The sequence below is a fragment of the Mustelus asterias genome, chromosome 30 (assembly GCF_964213995.1).
Source record: "Mustelus asterias chromosome 30, sMusAst1.hap1.1, whole genome shotgun sequence".
Classification (NCBI taxonomy): domain Eukaryota; kingdom Metazoa; phylum Chordata; class Chondrichthyes; order Carcharhiniformes; family Triakidae; genus Mustelus; species Mustelus asterias.
Window position 1 is genome coordinate 20,209,692 of NC_135830.1, and position 26,955 is coordinate 20,236,646.

Below are 26,955 nucleotides of genomic sequence, written 5' to 3' on the forward strand. Positions count from 1 at the left end.
GACACCAACTGACAATTTAGCATGGTCAATCCACCTAACCTGCACATCTTTGGACACTAAGGGGCAATTTAGCACGGCCAATCCACCTAACCTGCACATATTTGGACACTAAGGGACAATTTAGCATGGCCAATCCACCTAACAAGAGCATCTTTGGACACTAAGGGGCAATTTAGCATGGCCAATTCACCTAACAAGCGCATCTTCGGACACTAAGGGGCAATTAAGCATGGCTAATCCATCTAAACTGCACTTCTTTGAACATGAAGGGACAATTTAGCCTGTTCAATTCCCCTGACCTGCATATCTTTGGACACCAACTGACAATTTAGCATGGTCAATCCACCTAACCTGCACATCTTTGGACACTAAGGGGCAATTTAGCATGGCCAATCCACCTAACCTGCATATCTTTGGACACTAAGGGGCAATTTAGTCTGGCCAATTCACCTAACCTGCACATCTTTGGACACTAAGGGGCAATTTAGCATGGCCAATCCACCTAACCTGCACATCTTTGGACACTAAGGGGCAATTTAGCATGGCCAATCCACCTAACAAGAGCATCTTTGGACACTAAGGGGCAATTTAGCATGGCCAATTCACCTAACAAGCGCATCTTTGGACACTAAGGGGCAATTAAGCATGGCTAATCCATCTAAACTGCACTTCTTTGAACATGAAGGGACAATTTAGCCTGTTCAATTCCCCTGACCTGCATATCTTTGGACACCAACTGACAATTTAGCATGGTCAATCCACCTAACCTGCACATATTTGGACACTAACTGACAATTTAGCATGGCCAATCCCCCTAACCTGCACATATTTGGACACCAAGGGGCAATTTAGCATGGCCAATCCACCTAACCTGCACATATTTGGACACCAAGGGGCAATTTAGCATGGCCAATCCACCTAACCTGCACATATTTGGACACTAAGGGACAATTTAGCACGGCCAATCCACCTAACCGACACATCTTTGGACATTAAGAGGCAATTAAGCATGGCCAATCCACCTAACCTGCACATCTTTGGACACAATGAGCAATTTAGCATGGCCAATCCACCTAACCTGCACATCTTTGGACACTAAGGGGCAATTCAGCATGGCCAATCCACCTAACCTGCACATCTTTGGACACTAAGGGACAATTTAGCACGGCCAATCCACCTAACCTGCACATCTTTGGACACTAAGGGACAATTTAGCACGGCCAATCCACCTAACCTGCACATCTTTGGACACTAAGGGACAATTTAGCATGGCCAATCCACCTAACCTGCACATCTTTGGACACTAAGGGGCAATTTAGCATGGCCAATCCACCTAACCCGCACATCTTTGGACACTAAGGGGCAATTCAGCATGGCCAATCCACCTAACCTGCACATCTTTGGACACTAAGGGACAATTTAGCACGGCCAATCCACCTAACCTGCACATCTTTGGACACTAAGGGACAATTTAGCATGGCCAATCCACCTACCTGCACATCTTTGGACACTAAGGGACAATTTAGCACGGCCAATCCACCTAACCCGCACATCTTTGGACACTAAGGGGCAATTTAGCATGGCCAATCCACCTAACCTACACATCTTTGGACACTAAGGGACAATTTAGCACGGCCAATCCACCTAACCTGCACATCTTTGGACACTAAGGGACAATTTAGCACGGCCAATCCACCTAACCCGCACATCTTTGGACACTAAGGGGCAATTTAGCATGGCCAATCCACCTAACCTACACATCTTTGGACACTAAGGGGCAATTTAGCATGGCCAATCCACCTAACCTGCACATCTTTGGACACTAAGGGACAATTTAGCATGGCCAATCCACCTAACCTACACATCTTTGGACACTAAGGGACAATTTAGCATGGCCAATCCACCTAACCTGCATATCTTTGGACACTAAGGGGCAATTTAGCATGGCCAATCCACCTAACCTGCACATCTTTGGACACTAAGGGGCAGTTTAGCACGGCCAATCCACCTAACCTGCACATCTTTGGACACTAAGGGGCAATTTAGCATGGCCAATCCACCTAACCTGCACATCTTTGGACACTAAGGGACAATTTAGCATGGCCAATCCACCTAACCTGCATATCTTTGGACACTAAGGGACAATTTAGCATGGCCAATCCACCTAACCTGCATATCTTTGGACACTAAGGGGCAATTTAGCATGGCCAATCCACCTAACCTGCACATCTTTGGACACTAAGGGGCAATTTAGCATGGCCAATCCACCTAACAAGAGCATCTTTGGACACTAAGGGGCAATTTAGCATGGCCAATTCACCTAACAAGCGCATCTTTGGACACTAAGGGGCAATTAAGCATGGCTAATCCATCTAAACTGCACTTCTTTGAACATGAAGGGACAATTTAGCCTGTTCAATTCCCCTGACCTGCATATCTTTGGACACCAACTGACAATTTAGCATGGTCAATCCACCTAACCTGCACATCTTTGGACACTAAGGGGCAATTTAGCACGGCCAATCCACCTAACCTGCACATATTTGGACACTAAGGGACAATTTAGCATGGCCAATCCACCTAACAAGAGCATCTTTGGTCACTAAGGGGCAATTTAGCATGGCCAATTCACCTAACAAGCGCATCTTTGGACACTAAGGGGCAATTAAGCATGGCTAATCCATCTAAACTGCACTTCTTTGAACATGAAGGGACAATTTAGCCTGTTCAATTCCCCTGACCTGCATATCTTTGGACACCAACTGACAATTTAGCATGGTCAATCCACCTAACCTGCACATCTTTGGACACTAAGGGGCAATTTAGCATGGCCAATCCACCTAACCTGCATATCTTTGGACACTAAGGGGCAATTTAGTCTGGCCAATTCACCTAACCTGCACATCTTTGGACACTAAGGGGCAATTTAGCATGGCCAATCCACCTAACCTGCACATCTTTGGACACTAAGGGGCAATTTAGCATGGCCAATCCACCTAACAAGAGCATCTTTGGACACTAAGGGGCAATTTAGCATGGCCAATTCACCTAACAAGCGCATCTTTGGACACTAAGGGGCAATTAAGCATGGCTAATCCATCTAAACTGCACTTCTTTGAACATGAAGGGACAATTTAGCCTGTTCAATTCCCCTGACCTGCATATCTTTGGACACCAACTGACAATTTAGCATGGTCAATCCACCTAACCTGCACATATTTGGACACTAACTGACAATTTAGCATGGCCAATCCCCCTAACCTGCACATATTTGGACACCAAGGGGCAATTTAGCATGGCCAATCCACCTAACCTGCACATATTTGGACACCAAGGGGCAATTTAGCATGGCCAATCCACCTAACCTGCACATATTGGGACAATTTAGCACGGCCAATCCACCTAACCGACACATCTTTGGACATTAAGAGGCAATTAAGCATGGCCAATCCACCTAACCTGCACATCTTTGCACACTAAGGGGCAATTTACCATGGCCAATCCACCTGACCTGCACATATTTGGACACTAAGGGACAATTTAGCATGGCCAATCCAGCTGACCTATACATTTTGGACACTAAGGGGCAATTTCGCATGGCCAATCCACCTAACCTATACATCTTTGGACACTAAGGGGCAATTTAGCTTGGCCAAACCAGCTAACACGCGCATCTTTGGACACAAAGGGGCAATTAAGCCTGGCTAATCCATCTAAACTGCTCATCTTTGAATACTAAGGGACAATTTAGCATGGCCAATCCACCTAACCTGCACATATTTGGACACTAAGGGACAATTTAGCATGGCCAATCCACCTAACCTGCACATATTTGGACACCAAGGGGCAATTTAGCATGGCCAATCCACCTAACCTGCACATATTTGGACACTAACTGACAATTTAGCATGGCCAATCCCCCTAACCTGCACATATTTGGACACCAAGGGGCAATTTAGCATGGCCAATCCACCTAACCTGCGCATCTTTGGACACTAAGGGGCAATTTAGCATGGCCAATCCACCTAACCTGCACATCTTTGGACACTAAGGGGCAATTTAGCATGGCCAATCCACCTAACCTGCGCATCTTTGGACACTAAGGGGCAATTTAGCATGGCCAATCCACCCAACCTGCACATCGTTGGACACTAAGGGGCAATTCAGTATGGCCAATCCACCTAAACTGCACATTTTTGGACACTAAGTGACTATTTAGCATGGCCAATCCACCTAACACCCGCATCTTTGGACACAAAGAGAAATTTGGCTTGGCCAATCCGCCTAACCTCTACATCTTTGGACACTGATGGGCTATTTAGCAAGGCCAATCCACCTAACCTGCACATATTTGGACACTAAGGGGCAATTTACCATGGCCAATCCACCTAACCTGCACATCTTTGGACACTAAGGGGCAATTTAGCATGGCCAATCCACCTAACCTGCACATATTTGGACACTAAGGGGCAATTTACCATGGCCAATCCACCTAACCTGCACATCTTTGGACACTAAGGGGCAATTCAGTATGGCCAATCCACCTAACACGCGCATCTTTGGACACTAAGGGGAAATTAAGCATGGCTGATCCATCTAAACTGCACATCTTTGAACATGAAGGGACAATTTAGCCTGTTCAATTACCCTGACCTGCACATCTTTGGATACTAACTGACAATCTAGCATGTCCAATCTGCCTAATGTGCACATATCTGGACACCATGTGGCAATTTAGCATGGCCAATCCACCTAACCTACACATCCTTGGACATTAAGAGGCAATTAAGCATGGCCAATCCACCTAACCTGCACATCTTTGGACACTAAGGGGCAATTTAGCATGACCAGTCCACCTAACCTGCACATCTTTGGACACTAAGGGGCAATTTACCATGGCCAATCCGCCTAACCTACACATCTTTGGAGACTAATGTTGAAGTGGAAACTTTCCTGCTTCTTGACTGTGATAGAAAGACTCAACAAAATTCGTTCTGACTAAGTAACTTAGTCTTTATTTACGAAAGACTGCATGCAGTATTTGGCTGAAACTTGAGTTGAGAGTGCAGTTAGTACAACTTGCTAATTTCTCCTCAAGTCCGCGCTTACAGAAAGAAACAGTTCAGTATTTATACATAATCATTCTCAGTTTGCGTGACCAGAGCTTATTCAGGAATTCGATCAGTAATGGAATCAGAAGCTACCTGCTGACCTCCTAGAACTCTTTGTCTCATCATTCATACCCTTATCTTGCCCTTTGATGGAACAGAAGAAGGTCGGTGACTCCTTCATCCCTGACCTTATTTTGTCTTACTCATACAGCCCTAGGTTATGAGGAGTCAAGCTTATCAGGTCTTACAGGGGTCAGGCATTTAGGAATAGCCTGACCTTCTCAGGTCTTTTTCACGTCTTATGTTATACGGAGCCAGCCTTATCAGGTCTGACAGGGGTCAGGCATTTTGAAATAGCTTGGTCAGCCGTTCTTATATTGTACCAAATAGTTGACCAATTTTCCCATCATGCTATTCCTTAGTTCGTACAACTTCACACTAAGGGGCAATTTAGCACGGCGAATCCATCTAACCCGCACATCTTTGGACACTAAGAGGCAATTCAGCATGGCCAATTCACCTAACCTGCACATCTTTGGACAGTAAGTGGCAATTTAGCATGGCCAATCCACCTAACCTGCAATATTTGGACACTAAGGGGCAATTTACCACGGCCAATCCACCTAACCTACACATCTTTGGACACTAAGGGGCAATTTAGCATGGCCAATCCACCTAACCTACACATCTATGGAGTGTGGAAGGAAACCAGAGCACCCGGAGGAAACCCAAACAGACAAGGGGAGAACGTACAAACTCCACACAGACAAGGTCAGAATCGAGCCCGGATCCCTTACGCTGTGAGGCAGCAGTGATGACCACAGTGCTGCTGCCTGTATTGCTCTGGAGAGCTGGCATGGACTCAATGGGCCGAATGGCCTGCTCTGTGCCATAATGACTCTTCCGTGCAATCTCACCTATTAATTTAATCCTAGTGCGGGGGTTCAGGTTTCACTCAGGCAGGTCGGTGCTACACACCTTCCCAGATCTTTCCTAACTGTTGTTGCCCAGTTCTCCAGGCGTGGTCTACCCAGGGTTTGTGAATCTCGGGGCCTTTCCAGTCACACTGAGACCTGAAATCTTCTCTCACAGACAGAACAGACAAGCCTGTTACCTTCCACATTTAGATGCTGCTGATGTTCAGATTCCGATGTCTCGAGTGACCCTGCCAGAGCGCAACGTGATGTTTGGTTTGAGATTCCCGTCTGTCAAATCTCCACTTCCAGCACCCTGTAAATTTACAGAAACCATCACTGTCAGCCCAGAATGTCAATATCTGTGTTAATGATCTTGGTGCACAGAGGACAAAGTTTGCGGATGACACAAAACTTGAAGGTATTGTCAACTTTGAGGAGAGTGTAGAACTTCAAACTCCGTGGCTGGGCCTTGGCTCCTCCCTCTGCGACTGGATCCTGAACTTCCTAACTCACAGACCACAATCAGTAAGGATAGGCAACAACACCCCCTCCACGATCATCCTCAACACCGGTGCCCCACAAGGCTGTGTTCTCAGCCCCCTACTATACTCCTTATACACCTGTGACTGTGCGGCCAAATTCCCCTCCAATTCGATTTTCAAGTTTGCTGACGACACCACCGTATTGGGTTGGATCTCAAACAATGACGAGACAGAGTAGAGGAATGAGGTAGAGAATCTGGTGAACTGGTGCGGCAACAATAATCTCTCCCTCAATGTCAACAAAATGAAGGAGATTGTCATCGACTTCAGAAGCGTAAAGGAGAACATGCCCCTGTCTGCATCAACGGGGGTGAAGTAGAAAGGGTCGAGAGCTTCAAATTGTTAGGTGTCCAGATCACCAACAACCTATCCTGGTTCCCCCCCATGCCGACACTATAGTTAAGAAAGCCCACCAACGCCTCTACTTTCTCAGAAGACTAAGGAAATTTGGCATGTCCGCTACGACTCTCACTAACTTTTACAGATGCACCGTAGAAAGCATTCTTTCTGGCTGTATCAGAGCTTAGTATGGCTCCTGCTCTGCCCCAAGACCGCAAGAAACTACAAAAGGTCGTGAATGTAGCCCAATCCATCACGCAAACCAGCCTCCCATCCACTGACTCTGTCTACACCTCCCGCTGCCTCGGGGAAAAGCAGCCGGCATAATCAAGGACCCCACACACCCCGGACATTCTCTCTTCCACCTTCTTCCTTCGGGAAAAAGATACAAAAGTCTGAGATCGCGTACCAACTGGCTCAAGAACAGCTTCTTCCCTGCTGCCATCAGACTGTTGAATGGACCTACCTTGCATGAAGCTGATCTTTCTCTACATCCTAGCTATGACTGTAACACCACAATCTGCACTCTCTCCTTTCCTTCTCTATGAACGGTATGTTTTGTCTGTATAGTGCACAAGAAACAATACTTTTTACTGTATACTAATACACGTGACAATAATAAATCAAATCAAAACAATGGCAACAACACTTCTCTTCTTTTATACTCATTAACCATAAGATATAGGAGCAGAATTAGGCCATTCAGCCTATCGAGTCTGCTCTGCCATTTGATTCTGGCTGAAATGATTCCCAAACCCATTCTCCTGCCTTTTCCCTGTAACCTTTGATCCCCTCATCCATCTCTGTCTTAAATACACTCAATGACCTGGCCTCCACAGCCTTCTGCGGCAATGCAATCCACGAATTCACCATCCTCTGGCTGAAGAAACCACCGTGCCTCAAGGATGAGGGGCATGGATTTAAAATGATTTGCAAACGAAGCGAATGCGATGTGAGATAAATCTCTTGCACGGCGAGCGGTTGGGGTGTGGAATGCACTTCCTGGAAGTGTGGTGGAGGCAGGTTCGATCGAGGCATTCGAGAGGGCATTAGATGATCATGCGAATAGAAACAATGTGCAGGGAGTTACAGGGTAAAGGCAGGGTAATGGCATGAAGTCATGATGCTCATATGATGAACTGGTGCAGGCGCGATGGGCCAAATGGCCGCCTTCGGTAATAATTCTATGATTCTGAGAAATACACAACAATATCTCATCTAGGGGTTGCCAATGTAAGTTTAAGTTAATTTATTAGTGCCACAAGTAGGCTGACATTGATACTGCAATGAAGTTATTGTGAAAATCCCCCTAGTCGCCACACTCTGGCGCCTGTTCGGGTTACACTGAGGGAGAATTTAGCATTGCCAATCCACCTAACCCGCACGTCTTTGGACTGTGGGAGGAAACCGGAGCACCCGGAGGAAACCCACGCAGACATGGGGAGAAAGTGCAAACTCCACACAGTCACCCAAGCCAGGAATCATAGGAATGTGCAGGTTAGGTGGATTGGCCGTGCTAAATTGCCTCTTAGCGTCCCAAGATGTGCAGGTTAGGTGGATTGGCCATGCTAAATTGTCTCTTCGTGTCCAAAGATGTGCAGGTTAGGTGGATTGGCCGTGCTAAATTGCCTCTTAGCGTCCCAAGATGTGCAGATTAGGTGGATTGGCCATGCTAAATTGCCCCTTAGTGTCCAAAGATGTGCGGGTTAGGTGGATTGGCCATGCTAAATTGCCCCTTAGTGTCCAAAGATGTGCGGGTTAGGTGGATTGGCCATGCTAAATTGTCCCTTAGTGTCTAAAGATGTGCGGGTTAGGTGGATTGGCCATGCTAAATTGTCCCTTAGTGTCCCAAGATGTGAGGTTAGGTGGATTGGCCATGCTAAATTGTCCCTTAGTGTCCAAAGATGTGCAGGTTAGGTGGATTGGCCGTGCTAAATTGCCCTTAGTGTTCAAAGATGTGCAGGTTAGGGGGATTGGCCATGCTAAATTGTCCCTTAGTGTCCAAAGATGTGCAGGTTAGGTGGATTGGCCGTGCTAAATTGCCCTTAGTGTCCAAAGATGTGCAGGTTAGGTGGATTGGCCATGCTAAATTGCCCTTAGTGTCCAAAGATGTGCAGGTTAGGGGGATTGGCCATGCTAAATCGTCCCTTAGCGTCCCAAGATGTGAGGTTAGGTGGATTGGCCATGCTAAATTGTCCCTTAGTGTCCAAAGATGTGCGGGTTAGGTGGATTGGCCATGCTAAATTGTCCCTTAGTGTCCCAAGATGTGCGCGTTAAGGGGTTAGCGAGGTAAATACACGGGGGTAAGGGGATAGGGCCTGGGTGGGATTGTTGTGGGTGCAGTTTCGATGGGCCGAACGGCCTCTTTCTGCACTATCGGGATTCTATATTTGAATCTCAGCCCAACAGCCTTTGTTCCCCCATCTTCAAAAAAATAAATGTTCAAAGAAAATTTTTTAAAAAGAAATGTTTTAATGTCGCTACTGATATCCCTGCACGGGTTGCACACCCAGCTGTGACCCCAGAGATTTCTAATGCAAATCCTGGAGACTCCAGGCCAGTCCCTGGAGAGTTGGCAACCTGTCTCCTGGGTCGTAGATCACCGCACATGCGCGCCGCTCCGCATCACCCCCCTCCGCCCCCAACAAAGATGGCGGCCACGCATGCAGCCCGCTCGGTATCGCCCCGATAAAGATGGCGGCCACGCATGCGCCCCGGCAGCGCCTCGCCCTCCCACCAAAGATGGCGGTCGTTAATTCGGGGCCATGACGGGTGACCTGCGCAGCTCTTGCTCCCTTCAGGACCAAGTCGGGTGCAGTAACTTTGCATTCGGCGTTTGAAGCCGCCACGAAGTCTTTATGAAGACGCCCCACCCTGGCTCCGCTGGCTCCCTTCCCCGCCCCCCGACTCAACCGCACTCCATTTTGTTTCTCTCTTGCTTGCTCCTCGACAGCTCCAGTGACAGCCAGCACTGCGCATGCTCCCGGCGCTGCCAGCTACTGCGCCTGCGCGCGGAACTCCAGTGGATAGAACACATTCACACCCCCGCAATGAATGTTGGGTAAGGACACCCACCATTGACACCAATATACTTCAATATTGAAGGATGAACGATACATTATCATTGGAGGCAGTACAGAGGAGATTTACCAGGATGATCCCGGGTATAGAGGGACTGCCACATGAGGAAGGATTAAACAGGTGGCACAGTGGTTAGCACTACTGCCTCCACAGTGCCATGGACCCCGGGTTCAATTCCAGCTTTGAGTGACTGTGTGGAGTCTGTACATTCTCCCCATGTCTGTGTGAGTTTCCTCCGGGGTGCTCTGGTTTCCTCCTGCAGTCCAAAGATGTGTAGGTTAGGTGGATTAACCAGGTGTGAGGTTACGGGGATAGGGCAGGGGAAAAGGGCGGGGGGGCGGGGGGGGGGGGGGGGGGGGGGGATAAGATACTCTGTCAGAGATTCAGTGCAGCCACATGGCCCCCTTCTGCATTGTAGGGATTCAACGAAGAAAGATTAGATGGACTGTAATTAAATGTTTTCACTGTGAAGGAATTCTGATATTTTAAGATTATGGAAGCATTTAACAGAGAAGACAAATGTTGCAAATACTCAACATATCCGTGGTTGGAGAAATAGGGTTAATGTTTCTGATCTGTGCACTGATGTAAAGGTAAAGTCGCCATAGTTCCAGATGACCATAGGCTGTGACTGGTGGTGATTTTAACCTGAGGATCACCACACCTTAGGTGAAGGGTAAGGAAGGTGGGAGCTTCACGAATAACCTCAGCCAGTACAAGAATTGAACCCGCACTCTTGGCATCACACTGTATTACAACCATCCATTCAGCCAACTGAGCTGACCAACTCCCCGCACTGCAGGTCTGATGAAAGTTCTAAAATAAAAGCAAATTGCTGCAGATGCTGGAATCTGAAACCAAAAGAGAAAATCTCAGCAGATTGGCAGCATCTGTAAGGAGAGAAAAGAGCTGATGTTTAAAGTCTAGGTGACCCTTTTACAAAGCTAAGAGGCACAGAAAGTGGAAGATATTCATACTGTAGGGCAGTGGTTCCCAAACTTTTTTCACTGGGCCGCACTTTCGGAATAAAAATTTGCTCGTGCCACACCGAACTTTTTATTGATAATACATTCAAAAACAAAAAGAAATAACTCCTAGCAGTGCTTGATTCATAACATAGAACACAACAAGGCGGCACGGTAGCACAGTGGTTAGCACTGCTGCTTCACAGCTCCAGGGACCTGGGTTCGATTCCCAGCTTGGGTCACTGTCTGTGCGGAGTTTGCACATTCTCCTCGTGTCTGCGTGGGTTTCCTCCGGGTGCTCCGGTTTCCTCCCACAGTCCAAAGATGTGCGGGTTAGGTTGATTGGCCGTGCTAAAATTGCCCCTTAGAGTCCTGAGATGCGTAGGTTAGAGGGATTAGTGGGTAAAATATGTAGGGATATGGGGATAGGGCCTGGGTGGGATTGTGGTCGGTGCAGACTCGATGGGCCAAAGGGCCTCTTTCTGCACTGTAGGGTATCTATCTATCTATCTATAACATGATCATGGGACATCCAGAAAGTATAAAACAATGCTTGTTTAAACCATGTTTAAATGTTTCTTTGATTGTCCTTGAATCTTCCCGCCACACTTGCCATCCTCTCTCACCGCACCAGTGTGGCGCGCCGCGCCCTTTGGGAACCACTGCTGTAGGGTGAGGGAATGAACGATGAGTTATAGCCACAAAACCAAGGGGAAAGGCTGCTAGTGGCAGTCCACAGAGAGAATAAAGGGTGTGTGAATGGCCAAACGGCAGAGAAGCTGAAACCAGAAGGTAAACTGTGACAGATGAAGATGTGGGGGAGGGGGGGGGGGGGAGATGGGTGAGAGGGAGGTAAAATGGAGAAAAAGGGAAGCCAAGGGGGAGAAAATGTAAGAAAAGGTCACAGAACTGAAATGCCTCTCTCCACAGATGCTACCAGATCTGCTGAGTATTTCCAGAATTGTCTTTTTCAAATTCAGATGCTTAGTGCTGTGGCCTCACAGCGCCAGGGACCCAGGTTCAAATCCCAGCTTGGGACAGTGTCAGTGTGGAGTTTGCACATTCTCCCTGTGTCTGCGTGGGTTTCCTCCCAGTGCTCTGGTTTCCTCCCACAGTCCAAAGATGTGCAGGTTAGGTGGATTGGCCATGCTAAATTGCCCCTTAGTGTCCAAAAATGTGCAGGTTAGGTGGATTGGCCATGCTAAATTGTCCCTTAGTGTCCAAAGATGTGCAGGTTAGGTGGATTGGCCATGCTAAATTGCCCCTTAGTGTCCAAAGATGTGCGGGTTAGGTGGATTGGCTATGCTAAATTGCCCCCGTATTTTCATAGAATCGCTACCCATTGAGTCTGCGCTGATCACAATCCTACCCAGCCCCTATCCCCATAACCCCACATATTTACCCTGCTAGTCCCCCTGACTCTTGGGGGGCAATTTAGCATAGCCAATTAACCTTGAGTGCGAAGGAAGTGAGACTAATGACCAGAAGGATTTGAGATCCTCGTCTGAGCTGGAAACTCTTCTTGGATGAAATCCCACGATGAAAAGATAGGGAAATTTCTCCAAATAAAAACAAAAAAATAGCTCAATTAAACTCAGCAAGTCTGGCAGCATCTGTGGAGAGAGAGAACAGAGTTTACTTTTTGAGTCCATATGACATGGACGTTGGAAATGGATTCATTCGGTCATCCCATTTATTAACAGAGAAGCACAGTCACACCACAGGGAGACCATTCAGATGTTTCGCGAAGGGGTTTACTTAATTTTCCCATTCCAGCTTTATAAGCTCGGAGCATTTGGCCGACTTTCACGGCATTCTCATTTGCATGGGACATGAAACCACAGAATCACCACAGTGCAGAAGGAGGCCGTTCGGTGTGTACCAAATGGCCTCAAGTGTGCACTGACTTATCCATGCCATTTCCACCCCCCTCCCCTCCCCTCCCCAAACCCACGCATCTACCATGATTAATTCAACTAACCTGCACATCTTTGGACTGTGGGTGGAAAACGAAGCACCCGGAGGAAAGCCATGCAGACACATTTTCAATTCCAGCCTCGGGTCACCGTCTGTGTGGAGTTTGCACATTCTCCCTCATGTCTGCGTGGGTTTCCTCCGGGTGCTCCGGTTTCCTCCCACAGTCCAAAGATGTGCAGGTTAGGTAGATTGGCCATGCTAAATTGCCCCTTAGTGTCCAAAGGTGTGCGGGTTAGGTGGATTGGCCATGCTAAATTGCCCCTTAGTGTCCAAAGATGTGCGGGTTAGGTGGATTGGCCATGCTAAATTGCCCCTTAGTGTCCAAAGATGTGCAGGTTAGGTAGATTGGCCATGCTAAATTGTCCCTTAGTGTCCAAAGATGTGCAGGTTAGGTAGATTGGCCATGCTAAATTACCCCTTAGTGTCCAAAGATGTGCAGGTTAGGTGGATTGGCCATGCTAAATTGTCCCTTAGTGTCCAAAGATGTGCGGGTTAGGTGGATTGGCCGTGCTAAATTGCCCCTTAGTATCCAAAAATGTGCAGGTTAGATGGATTGGCCATGCGAAATGCTCCTTCAGTGTCAGGGGAAGTTAGAACAAAGAACAAAGAACAATACAGCACAGGAAACAGGCCCTTCGGCCCTCCAAGCCTGTGCCGCTCCTTGGTCCAACTAGACCAATCGTTTGTATCCCTCCATTCCCAGGCTGCTCATGTGACTATCCAGGTAAGTCTTAAACGATGTCAGCGTGTCTGCCTCCACCACCCTACTTGGCAGCGCATTCCAGGCCCCCACCACCCTCTGTGTGAAAAACATCCCTCTAATATCTGAGTTATACTTCGCCCCCCTCACCTTGAGCCCGTGACCCCTCGTGATCGTCACTTCTGATCTGGGAAAAAGCTTCCCACCGTTCACCCTAACTATCCCCTTCATAATCTTGTACACCTCTATTAGATCTCCCCTCATTCTCCGTCTTTCCAGGGAGAACAACCCCAGTTTACCCAATCTCTCCTCATAGCTAAGACCCTCCATACCAGGCAACATCCTGGTAAACCTTCTCTGCACTCTCTCTAACGCCTCCACGTCCTTCTGGTAGTGCGGCGACCAGAACTGGACGCAGTACTCCAAATGTGGCCTAACCAGCGTTCTATACAGCTGCATCATCAGACTCCAGCTTTTATACTCTATACCCCGTCCTATAAAGGCAAGCATACATATGTCTTCTTCACCACCTTCTCCACCTGTGTTGCCACCTTCAGGGATTTGTGGACTTGCACACCCAGGTCCCTCTGTGTTTCTATACTCCTGATGACTCTGCCATTTATTGTATAACTCCTCCCTACATTATTTCTTCCAAAATGCATCACTTCGCATTTATCTGGATTAAATTCCATCTGCCACCTCTCCGCCCAATTTTCCAGCCTATCTATATCCTGCTGTATTGCCCGACAATGCTCTTCGCTATCCGCAAGTCCAGCCATCTTCGTGTCAGCGTAGTTGCAGCGTAAATGCATGGGGTTATGGGGATAGGGCCTGGGTGGGATTGTGGTCCATGCAGACTCGATGGGCCGAACGGTCTCCTTCTGCACTATAGGATTCTAGGATTCTATGATGATATGATTCTCAACACCATTCTCCTGCCTTCTCCCCGTAACCCATGATCCCTTATTGATCAAGAACCTATCTATCTCTGTCTTAAAGACACTCAATGACTTGGACTCCATTGCCCTCTGTGGCAATAAGTTCCATAGACCCACCACCCTCTGGCTGAAGAAAGTCCTCCTCGTCTCAGTTTTAAAGGACCGTCCCTTCGCTCCGAGGTTGTGCCCTCTCGTTCTAGTCTCTCCCCTGTCTAAACCACGAAGAATCTTACATGTTTCAATCACATCACCTCTCATTCTTCTGAACTCCAAGGTGCACAGACCCAACCTGTTTCGAATCATAGAAACCCTAGAATGCAGAAGGACTCAATTTGGCCCATCAAGTCTGCACCAACTCTGATAAAGCATTTTACCCAGGCCCTATCCCTGTAATCCCAAGTATTACCCACTTATCTCTTTAACCTGCACATCTTTGGACACTTAGGGGCAATTTAGCATGGTCAATCCACCTAACCTGTACATCTTTGGACACTAAGGGGCAATTTAGCATGGCCAATCCATCTTACCAACAAATCTTTGGACACTTAAGGGTCAATTTAGCATGGCCAATCCCCCTTACTTGCACATCTTTGGACACTAAATGACAATTTAGCATGGCCAATCCACCCAACCTGCACATCTTTGGACACTAAGGGACAATTTAGCATGGTCAATCCACCTAACCTGCACATCTTTGGACACTAAGGGGCAATTTAGCACAGCCAATCCACCTAACCTGCACATCTTTGGACACTAAGGGACAATTTAGCATGGCCAATCCACCTAACCTGCACACCTTTGGACACTAAGGGACAATTTAGCATGGCCAATCCACCTAACCTGCACACCTTTGGACACTAAGGGGCAATTTAGCATGGCCAATCCACCTAACCTGCACACCTTTGGACACTAAAGGACAATTTAGCACGGCCAATCCACCTAACCTGCACATCTTTGGACACTAAGGGGCAATTTAGCACGGCCAATCCACCTAACCTGCACATCTTTGGACACTAAAGGACAATTTAGCACGGCCAATCCACCTAACCTGCACACCTTTGGACACTAAGGGACAATTTAGCACGGCCAATCCACCTAACCTGCACATCTTTGGACACTAAGGGGCAATTTAGCATGGCCAATCCACCTAACCTGCACATCTTTAGACACCAAATGACAATTTAGCATGGCCAATCCACCTTACTTGCACATCTTTGGACACTAAGGGGCAATTTAGCATGGCCAATCCACCTAACCTGCACATCTTTGGACACTAAGGGACAATTTAGCACGGCCAATCCACCTAACCTGCACATCTGTGGACACTAAGGGGCAATTTAGCATGGCCAATCCACCTAACCTGCACATCTTTGGACACTAAGGGGCAATTTAGCATGGCCAATCCACCTAACCTGCACATCTGTGGACACTAAGGGACAATTTAGCATGGCCAATCCACCTAACCTGCACATCTGTGGACACTAAGGGACAATTTAGCACGGCCAATCCACCTAACCTGCACATCTGTGGACACTAAGGGGCAATTTAGCATGGCCAATCCACCTAACCTGCACATCTTTGGACACTAAGGGGCAATTTAGCATGGCCAATCCACCTAACCTGCACATCTTTGGACACTAAGGGGCAATTTAGCATGGCCAATCCACCTAACCTGCACATCTGTGGACACTAAGGGGCAATTTAGCATGGCCAATCCACCTTACTTGCACATCTTTGGACACTAAGGGGCAATTTAGCATGGCCAATCCACCTAACCTCCACATCTGTGGACACTAAGGGGCAATTTAGCATGGCCAATCCACCTAACCTGCACATCTTTGGACACTAAGGGGCAATTTAGCATGGCCAATCCACCTAACCTGCACATCTGTGGACACTAAAGGGACAATTTAGCAATGCCAATCCACCTAACCTGCACATCTGTGGACACTAAAGGGGACAATTTAGCAATGCCAATCCACCTAACCTGCACATCTTTGTACTTTGGCTTCGATGATAAATGTGTGGAATCACTGGGAGAGGGATTGGGTAAGATACTGAGCATTGAGGAAATGAGTGTGAATCCCCCCAGCCCCGGACAGAGGGGAACTGACCATCCATCTCTGCCTCTAATTCCCAAACACAAAATGCTGCCAATAATCAGCAAGTCAGCCTGAGTCTGTGGCCCCTCCCACCATCTGGAACCGTCACAATGCCCGGCTGATTGACGGCAGCTCCGGGCCAATAGGGGAGGGGAGAGGGGGCGGGGCTGGAGGACCGAGCGGATGGTCCTCCAGCCAATGTGGGTGAATGAGGGGGCGGGGCCGGGCTTATGAGTGAAGCATGCGCAGTGTAAGCAATGGCCTTGGACAATGAAAAGTGCTTGTCCCTCTGTGAATGTCCGTCCTGGGCTGATGTATAAACCTCTTTTCACAGGGAATTAGGAGAGGGTTTGCAGACAGGAACCTCAAAACCAAATCTCACATCAGCAACCCCATAGGGTTGCAGGAGCTGGACATTAAAGGCCTTTGAATGTAAGTATTTTTAAAAGTTTATTGATTAGTGTCACAAGTCGGCTTATATTAACAGTGCAATGAAGTTACTGTGAAAATTCCATAGTCGCCAGACTCTGGCGCCTGTTCGGGTACACTGAGGGAGAATTTAGCACGGCCAATGCACGTCTTTCGGACTGTGGGAGGAAACAGGAGCACCCGGAGGAAACCCACGCAGACACGGGGAGAATGTGCAAACTACGCACAGACAAGTGACCCAAGCCGGGAAGGACATTAGTGAATCAGTTGGGTTTTTAATGACAATCCAGCAGTTTTCCTGGTCACTTTTTCCCAGCGCCGGCCCCACAAATGACCAGATTCATTCAACTCAATTTCACAACCTGCCTTTGTGTTTCTGTGGGTTCTCTCTCAATCCCTTTTTTCTGTTTTAAATCAATTTCACAGGGTGTTAGAAGGAGAGGATTTGCAGTCGGGGAAACTGGAAACCGAACATCGCGTCAAGACCAGGCAAGAGGCTCTGGAATCATCAGGAATATCGTCAACTTTTGAACATGGAAGGAAAAAGCACCGTTCACGCTGGGGAGAAACCGTGGAAATGCGGGGAATGCGGGAAGGGATTCAATTACCCATCGGAGCTGGAAATACACCAGCGCAGTCACACGGGGGAGAGGCCATTCCCTTGCTCCGTGTGTGGGAAGGCCTTCTCTCGGTCATCCCACCTGCTGGCGCACCAGCGAGTTCACACCGGGGAGAGACCGTTCACCTGCTCCGAGTGCGGGAAGGCATTCGCTCAGTCTTCCGACCTGCTGACCCACCGGCGAGTCCACACCGGGGAGAGGCCTTTCACCTGCTCCGTGTGCGGGAAGGGATTCACTTGGTCGTCCCATCTGCTGAGACACCAGCAGGTTCACGCTGGGAAGCGACAGCTCACCTGCCCCGAGTGCGGGAAAGGGTTCAGTAATTCATCCAACCTAATAAGACACCAGCAAGTTCACGCTGGTGAGAGATCTTTCAAATGCCCAGACTGCGGGAAGTGCTACAAAAGTTCCAAGAATCTAATGCGCCACCGACATGTTCACACCGGGGAGAGACCGTTCCGGTGCCCTCTCTGCGGAACTGGGTTCAGGCGATCATCTCAACTCGCTCTACACCAGCGAGTTCACACCGGGGAGAGACCGTTCGCCTGCTCTGTGTGTGGGAAGAGATTTGCTTATTCTTCCCACTTGTTGACTCACCAGCGGGTTCACACGGACGAGAGACCTTTTAAATGCCCGGACTGCGGGAATGGCTATAAAAGTTCGGGGGAGCTGATGTCCCATCAGCGTGTCCACACTGACGAGAGACCGTTCCGGTGCCCTCACTGCGGGGTCGGGTTCAGGCGATCGTCTGAACTCGCTGTACACCGACGCACTCACACCGGGGACAGGCCGTTCACCTGCTCCGTGTGCGGGAAGGGATTCACTCAGTTATCCCACCTGCTGACGCACCGGCGAGTGCACACCGGGGAGAAACCGTTCGCCTGCTCCCAGTGCGGGAAAGGATTCACTCAGTCATCCCACCTGCTGAGGCACCGGCGAGTTCATTTACAGGGATGAGGGACTGTCCAGGTGCTCTCACTGTGAGGCTGGGTTCAGAGAATTGTCACAACTCATTGTGCACCACACACGCACGCACTGTAGGGAGGCCTTTCACCTGCTCCGAGTGTGGGAAGAGATTCATAGAATCATCGAAACCCTACAGTACAGAAGGAGGCCATTCGGCCCATCGAGTCTGCACCGACCACAATCCCACCCTTTCCCCGTCACCCCACATATTTACCCTGCTGATCCCTCTAACCTACGCATCCCCGGGACACTAAGGGGCAAGTTGGCACGGCCAATGCACCTAACCCGCAGATCTTTGGAGTGTGGGAGGAGCACCCGGAGGAAACCCACGCAGACACGAGGAGAATGTGCAAACTCCACACAGACAGTGACCCCGAGCCGGGAATCGAACCCGGGTCCCCGGTGCTGTGAGGCAGCGGCGCTAACCACCGTGCCGCCACTCGGTCACCCCACCTGCTGACACATCGGCGAATTCACACCGGGGAGAGACCATTCACCAGCTCCGAGTGTGGGAAAAGATTCGCTCGGTCATCCAACCTACTGAGGCACCGGCGAGTTCATGAGGAAGTTACAGTGATGGGAGTTTGCCGTTAACCACATTGAGGACTGAACCTTCTTCACTGGGGTCTGTTTCTGCTGATTTCCACTCCATCTGGCGAAGGAGCAGCGCTCCGAAAGTTAATGGTATTTGCTACCAAATAAACCTGTTGGGACTTTAACCTGGTGTTGTTAAAACTGTTACGATGTTAATAAACTCCAGGCCAGTTATAGGGGATACTATTTTGTACAAAATATTTTGTACAGTGTGAACAGTGCTTTTCCCTTCCATGTTCAAAAGGTGATGATATTCAGGTCCTGATGATTCCTGAGCCTCTTGCCTGGTCTTGATGTGGTATTTGTACAAAATTAAATCAGCTTGGCATAAAACACACTGTGGTGAATCTTTTCTCTGACACAAGTTAGTTCCTTTTGAAGTGTTCTACCTCCCCCCTCTCTCCTCCATCCTCACCTCCAACAACAAGTGTGAGGAGCTCATGGAGCAATGAAACAATCTGAACACCTGCCTCTGCTGCTTCTCCCTCTCCCACTAGCCCACCGAGCCACACTGTCTCTTTAGGTTGCCCCTTTCTCCAAGCCCTGAACTCGTATCTTTCTTTATTTGATTTATTGTTGTCACATGTACTGTGATACAGTGAAAAGTATTGTCTCTTGCGCGCTATACAAAGCATACTAGATAGATAGAACAGTACAGCACAGAACAGGCCCTTCAGCCCACGATGTTGTGCCGAGCTTTATCCGAAACCAAGATCAAGCTATCCCACTCCCTATCATCCTGGTGTGCTCCATGTGCCTATCCAATAACCGCTTAAATGTTCCTAAAGTGTCTGACTCCACAATCACTGCAGGCAGTCCATTCCACACCCCAACCACTCTCTGCGTAAAGAACCTACCTCTGATATCCTTTACCCACCACGAACCCTATAGTTATGCCCCCTTGTAATAGCTCCATCCACCCGAGGAAATAGTCTTTGAACGTTCACTCTATCTATCACCTTCATCATTTTATAAACCTCTATAAAGTCTCCCCTCAGCCTCCTCCGCTCCAGAGAGAACAGCCCTAGCTCCCTCAACCTTTCCTCATAAGACCTACCCTCCAAACCAGGCAGCATCCTGGTAAGTCTCCTCTGCACTCTTTCCAGCGCTTCCACATCCTTCTTATAGTGAGGTGACCAGAACTGCACACAATATTCCAAATGTGGTCTCACCGAGGTCCTGTACAGTTGCAGCATAACCCCACGGCTCTTAAACTCCAACCCCCTGTTAATAAAAGCTAACACACTATAGGCCTTCTTCACAGCTCTATCCACTTGAGTGGCAACCTACTGTTCATAGGGAAGGAACGGGGAGAGTGCAGAATGTAGTGTTACAGTCATAGCTAGGGTTTAGATTTTAAAAGTCAGAATAAAGTTTTAGAAGCATAGAATGAGAGTAAAAGATAGAATTTGAAAGTACGCTGGGCACACAGCTTGCAAGAAGTCGCCACGTTTCGGTACCATCTCTATTTCCCACACAGTGGTTAGCACCGCTGCCTCACAGCGCCAGGGACCCGGGTTCGATTCCCGGCTTGGGTCACTGTGCAGAGTCTGCACGTTCTCCCCGTCTCTGCGTGGGTTTCCTCCGGGTGCTCCGGTTTCCTCCCACACAGTCTGAAAGACGTGCTGGTTCGGGTGTCATTGAGCCGTGCTAAATTCTCCCTCAGTGTAACCCGAACAGGCGCCGGAGTGTGGGCGACCAGGGAGATTTTCACAGTAACTTCATTGCAGTGTTAATGTAAGCCAACTTGTGACATTAATAAAGAAACTTTAAAACTCTCCAAAGTCCTTGGACCGGGTGTCCCCCAAGGGTCTATCCTTGGCTCCTCCTATTTCTCATCTATTTGCTGCTACAGAATATAGAATGATGAGTGGCAGGAGTGGGGAAGGACTTCCATGGCTAAGCAAGGAAGTTAAGGATAACATGAAGACAAAAATGAAGGCATACCAAATGGGAAAGGCCAGTGGCATACTGGAAAATTGGGAAGTTTTTAAAGATCAACAAAGGGTCACTAAAAGAGTAATAAAAACAGGAAAGATAAGTTGAAAGAAAACAAGCGCAAAATATAAAAATGGGCAGCAAAATGGGCGGCACGGTAGCACAGTGGTTAGCACTGCTGCTTCACAGCTCCAGGGACCTGGGTTGATCTTTAAACAAAGAACAATACAGCACAGGAACAGGCCCTTTGGCCCTCCAAGCCCGCGCCGCTCCCTGGTCCAAACTAGACCATTCTTTTGTATCCCTCCATTCCCACTCCGTTCATGTGGCTGTCTAGATAAGTCTTAAACGTTCCCAGTGTGTCCGCCTCCACCACCTTGCCCGGCAGCGCATTCCAGGCCCCCACCACCCTCTGTGTAAAATACGTCCTTCTGATATCTGTGTTAAACCTCCCCCCCCCCCCCCTTCACCCTGAACCTATGACCCCTCGTGAACGTCACCACCGACCTGGGGAAAAGCTTCCCACCGTTCACCCTATCTATGCCTTTCATAGTTCGAATCCCGGCTTGGGTCACTGTCTGTGTGGGAGTTTGCACATTCTCCTCGTGTCTGCGTGGGTTTCCTCCGGGTGCTCCGGTTTCCCCCCACAGTCCAAAGATGTGCGGGTTAGGTTGATTGGCCATGCTAAAAATTGCCCCTTAGAGTCCTGAGATGTGTAGGTTAGAGGGATTAGTGGGTAAAATATGTCGGGATGTGGGGGTAGGGCCTGGGTGGGATTGTGGTCGGTGCAGACTCGATGGGCCGAATGGCCTCCTTCTGCACTGTCGGGTTTCTATGATTTTATTTCACCAGATTCGTCACCTGTTTGGGTTACACTGAGGGAGAATTTAGCATGACGAATGCAACAAACCAGCACGTCTTTCAGACTGTGGGAGGAAACCGGAGCACCCGGAGGAAACCCACGCAGACACGAGGAGAACGTGCAAACTCCGCACAGACAGTGACCCAAGCCGGGAATCGAACCCGGATCCCTGGCGCTGTGAGGCAGCAGTGCTAACCCTTCTGTACTGTAGGGATTCTATGACACAGCCCAAAGATGTGCGGGTTAGGTTGATTGGCCATTCTAAATTGCCCCTTAGTGTCCTGAGATGCGTAGGTTAGAGGGATTAGCGGGTAAATATGTAGGGATATGTGGATAGGGCCTGGGTGGGATTGTGGTCGGTGCAGACTCGATGGGCCGAATGGCCTCTCTCTGCACTGTAGGATTCTATGAAAATAACCTTCGACCCTCCAAGCCTGTGCCGACTATGATGACCTAACTGAACTAAAGAAAAACCTTCTGTCCTTACTCGGTTCCTTCCTATTCATGCACCCATCCAGATGCCTCTTAAATGCTGCGAATGTGCCTGTTTCCACCACCTCCTCTGGCAGAGCGTTCCAGAGACGTACCAAGCTGTGATACAATTGGAAGGAATACTTTCTATGGTGCATCTGTAGACGTTGTAGCGGACATGCCAAATTTCTTGAGTCTTCTGAAAAAGACCGGAGATGGGCTCCGACGGGACTGAGAGTCGGCAGAAACGGGTCTTTTTCTGCTTCACGGCGTATGACGTGCGGTGTGTGTGTGTGCGTGTGTGTGCCCCAGGGGGTCAGTGCTGGCGGCCTTCACTTCTCACGACGTATACAGATCACCTGGGTACAGAGCAGACGTGGAGAGGGTGTTGGGCGGCACGGTAGCACAGTGGTTCGCACTGTTGCTTCACAGCTCCAGGGACCCGGGTTCGATTCCCGGCTCGGGTCACTGTCTGTGTGGAGTTTGCACATTCTCCTCATGTCTGCGTGGGTTTCCCTCCGGGTGCTCCGGTTTCCTCCCACAGTCCAAAGACGTGCGGGTTAGGTGGATTGGCCAGGTCAAAAATTGCCCCTTAGAGTCCTGAGATGCGTGGATTAGTGGGTAAAATATGTGGGGGTAGGGCCTGGGTGGGATTGTGGTCGGTGCAGACTCGATGGGCCGAATGGCCTCCTTCTGCACTGTAGGGTTTCTATGATTCTATGAGTAGAGACGTTGGTGGGCTTTCTTAACTATCGTCTCGGCATGGTGGGGGGGCGACCAGGACAGGTTGTTGGTGATCTGGACACCTAAAAACATGAAGCTCTCGACTATTTCTACTTCGTCCCCATTGATGTAGACGGCGGCATGTTCTCCACTATGCTTCCTGAAGTTGATGACAATCTCCTTCGTCTATAGCATCACAGCTTGGTGTGGCTCCTGCTCTGCTCACGACTGCAAGAAACTACAAAAGGTCATGAATGTAGCCCAGTCCATCACGCAAACCAGCCTCCCATCCATTGACTCTGTCTACACTTCCCGCTGCCTCGGGAAAGCAGCCGGCATCATCAAGGACCCCCCACACACCTCGGACATTCTCTCTTCCACCTTCTTCTGTCGGGAGAAAGATACAAAAGTCTGAGGCCACGAACCAACTGACTCGAGAACAGCTTCTTCCCTGCTGCCATCAGACTTTTGAATGGACCTATCTTGCATTAAGTTGATCTTTCTCTACACCTTAGCTATGACTGTAACACTACATTCTGCACCCTCTCCTTTCCTTCTCTATGAATGGTATGCTTTGTCTGCATAGCGCGCAAGAAACAATACTTTTCACTGTATACTAATGCATGTGACAATAATAAATCAAATCAAATCAAAAATCTGCATTCCACCGACCCCCGATAATCTAGGGCGGCACGGTAGCACAGTGGTTAGCACTGCTGCTTCACGGCTTCAGGGGCCTGGGTTCGATTCCCGGCTCGGGTCACTGTCTGTGTGGAGTTTGCACATTCTCCTCGTGTCTGCGTGGGTTTCCTCCGGGCGCTCCGGTTTCCTCCCACAGTCCAAAGATGTGCGGGTTGGGTTGATTGGCCATGCTAAAAAAAAATTACCCCTTAGTGTCCCGGGATGCGTAGATTAGAGGGATTAGCGGGTAAAATACGTAGGGATATGGGGGTAGGGCCTGGGTGGGATTGTGGTCGGTGCAGACTCGATGGGCCGAATGGCCTCTTTCTGTACTGTAGGGTTTCTCTGATTTCTATGAATCTAACACTTACCAAGAACCTATCCACCTCCGCCTTAAAACTATTCAAAGACTAGAACTATTCAAAGCCTCTGCCCCACACACACACTTCGAAGATTCACCCACAAGAGGAAACATCCTCTCCACATCCACCCCGTCAAGACCCCCCCTCAGGATCTTAAAGGTTTGGATCGAGTCGCCTCTCACTCTTCCAAACTCCAGCGGATACAAGCCTGGCCTGTCCCGACCTTTCCCCGGAAGACAACCCACCCGTTCCTGGAGTTAGTCTGGTCAAACCTCTCTGAACTGCTTCCAACACATTTATATCCTTCCTTAAATAAAGTGACCAATACTGTATACAATACTGAAGACGTGTTCTCACCCACGCCCTGTGTAAATGAAGCATAACCTCCCTACTTTTATATTCAGTTCCCCTCACAATAAATGATAACATTCTATTCATGGACTCAGCTCCACTTACCCGCCATAACCCTTAATTCCTTCACTGTTCAAATATTTATCTATCCTTGCCTTAAAAACATTCAATGAGGGAGCCTCAACTGCTTCACTGCGCAGGGAGCTCCACAGATTCACAATCCTTTGGGTGAAGAAGTTCCTCCTCAACTCAGTCCTAAATCTGCTCCCCCTTATTTTGAGGCCATGCCCCCGAGTTCTAGTTTCACCCGCCAGTGGAAACAACTTCCCTGCCTCTATCTTATCTATTCCCTTCATAATCTTGTATGTTTCTATAAGATCTCCCCTCATTCTTCTGAATTCCAATGAGTATAGCCCCAGTCTACTCAGTCTCTCCTCATAAGCCAACCCTCTCAACTCCGGAATCAACCTAGTGAATCTCCTCTGCACCCCCTCCAGTGCCAGTATATCCTTTCTCAAGTAAGGAGACCAAAACTGTACACAGTACTCCAGGTGTGGCCTCACCAGCACCTTATACAGCTGCAACATAACCTCGCTGTTTTTAAACTCCATCCCTCGATGAATGAAGGACAAAATTCCATTTGCCTTCTTAATTACCTGCTGCATCTGCAAACCAACTCATTGAGATTCCTGCACAAGGACACCCAGGCCCCTCTGCACAGCAGCATGCTGCAATTTTGTGATTCGGAAACCCATATCCTTCTGCATCTCAGAGTTCATTTAGATAGAATCATAGAATCCCTACAGTGCAGAAGGAGGCCATTCTGCGGCACGGTAGCACGGTGGTTAGCACCGCTGCTTCACAGCTCCAAGGACCCGGGTTCGATTCCCGGCTCGGGGTCACTGTCTGTTGTGGAGTTTGCACATTCTCCTCGTGTCTGCGTGGGTTTCCTCCGGGTGCTCCGGTTTCCTCCCACAGTCCAAAGATGTGCGGGTTAGGTTGATTGGCCAGGTTAAAAAAGAATTGCCCTGAGTGGGATGCGTAGGTTTAGTGGCTAAAAATATGTAGGGATATGGGGGTAGGGCCTGGGTGGGATTGTGGTCGGTGCAGACTCGATGGGCCGAATGGCCTCTTTCTGCACTGTAGGGAGTCTAAGATTTCTAAGATTCGGCCCATCGGGCCTGCACTGGCAACAATCCCATCCAGCCCCGATCCCCATAACCCCATGCATTTACCCTGTTAAACCCCCTCACACTAAGGGACAATTTAGCATGGCCAATCCACCTAACCTGCACATCTTTGGACACTAAGGGGCAATTTAGCATGGCCAATCCACCTAACCTGCACATCTTTGGACACTAAGGGACAATTTAGCATGGCCAATCCACCTAACCTGCACATCTTTGGACACTAAGGGACAATTTAGCATGGCCAATCCACCTAACCTGCACATCTTTGGACACTAAGGGGCAATTTAGCATGGCCAATCCACCTAACCTGCACATCTTTGGACACTAAGGGGCAATTTAGCATGGCCAATCCACCTAACCTGCACATCTTTGGACACTAAGGGACAATTTAGCATGGCCAATCCACCTAACCTGCACATCTTTGGACAATAAGGGACAATTTAGCATAGCCAATCCACCTAACCTGCACATCTTTGGACACTACGGGACAATTTAGCATGGCCAATCCACCTAACCTACACATCTTTGGACAATAAGGGACAATTTAGCATGGCCAATCCACCTAACCTACACATCTTTGGACAATAAGGGACAATTTAGCACGACCAATCCACCTAACCCGCACATCTTTGGACACTAAGGGGCAATTTAACATGGCCAATTCACCTAACCTACACATCTTTGGACACTAAGGGGCAATTTAGCATGGCCAATCCACCTAACCCGCACATCTTTGGACACTAAGGGACAATTTAGCATGGCCAATCCAGCTAACCTGCACATCTTTTGGACTGTGGGAAGAAACTGGAGCACCCGGAGGAAACCCACGCAGGCACAGGGAAAGTGTGCAAACTCCACACAGAGAGTGACCAGAGGCTGGAATCGAACCCGGGTCCCTGGTGCTTCGAGGCAGCAGTGCTAACCACCGTGCCACCCCCCCCATCTATATCTAACTGCTTCTTGAAAACATACAGGGCGCGATCTTACCTGCCGTTCATGCCAAGCTCCCACTGCAGTGAGGTTGCAGAATTTGGGGGTCAGCCTAAACCCCGTTCAATGCGGCGGGATCGGAAAATCCCACTGGTGTGAACGGTGG

The 26,955-nt window shown here is 48.8% G+C and overlaps 2 protein-coding genes across 3 annotated transcripts in view; one reads left to right on the forward strand and one right to left on the reverse strand.

Annotated features, from left to right (window-relative positions):
• Positions 1-26,955, reverse strand: part of LOC144480949 (uncharacterized) — a 120,278-nt gene that overhangs the window by 55,930 nt on the left and 37,393 nt on the right. The gene's annotated exons all lie outside the window — the stretch shown is intronic.
• Positions 9,562-19,608, forward strand: LOC144480783 (uncharacterized). Of its 2 annotated transcripts, none has more exons than XM_078200376.1 (3): positions 9,562-9,970; positions 17,007-17,104; positions 17,528-19,608. In XM_078200376.1, exon 3 carries the CDS (start codon positions 17,635-17,637, stop codon positions 18,676-18,678), a length of 1,044 nt encoding a protein of 347 aa, XP_078056502.1. In that variant the 5' UTR covers positions 9,562-9,970; positions 17,007-17,104; positions 17,528-17,634; the 3' UTR covers positions 18,679-19,608. The 2 variants fall into 2 exon arrangements, with proteins under 2 accessions (XP_078056502.1, XP_078056503.1); XM_078200377.1 differs by having other exon boundaries at positions 9,686-9,721; positions 17,528-19,286.

Coding starts and splice junctions, on each gene's coding strand:
- LOC144480783 (XM_078200376.1), top strand. CDS start 17,635: ATGGAAGGAAAAAGCACCGTTCACGCTGGGGAGAAACCGTGGAAATGC.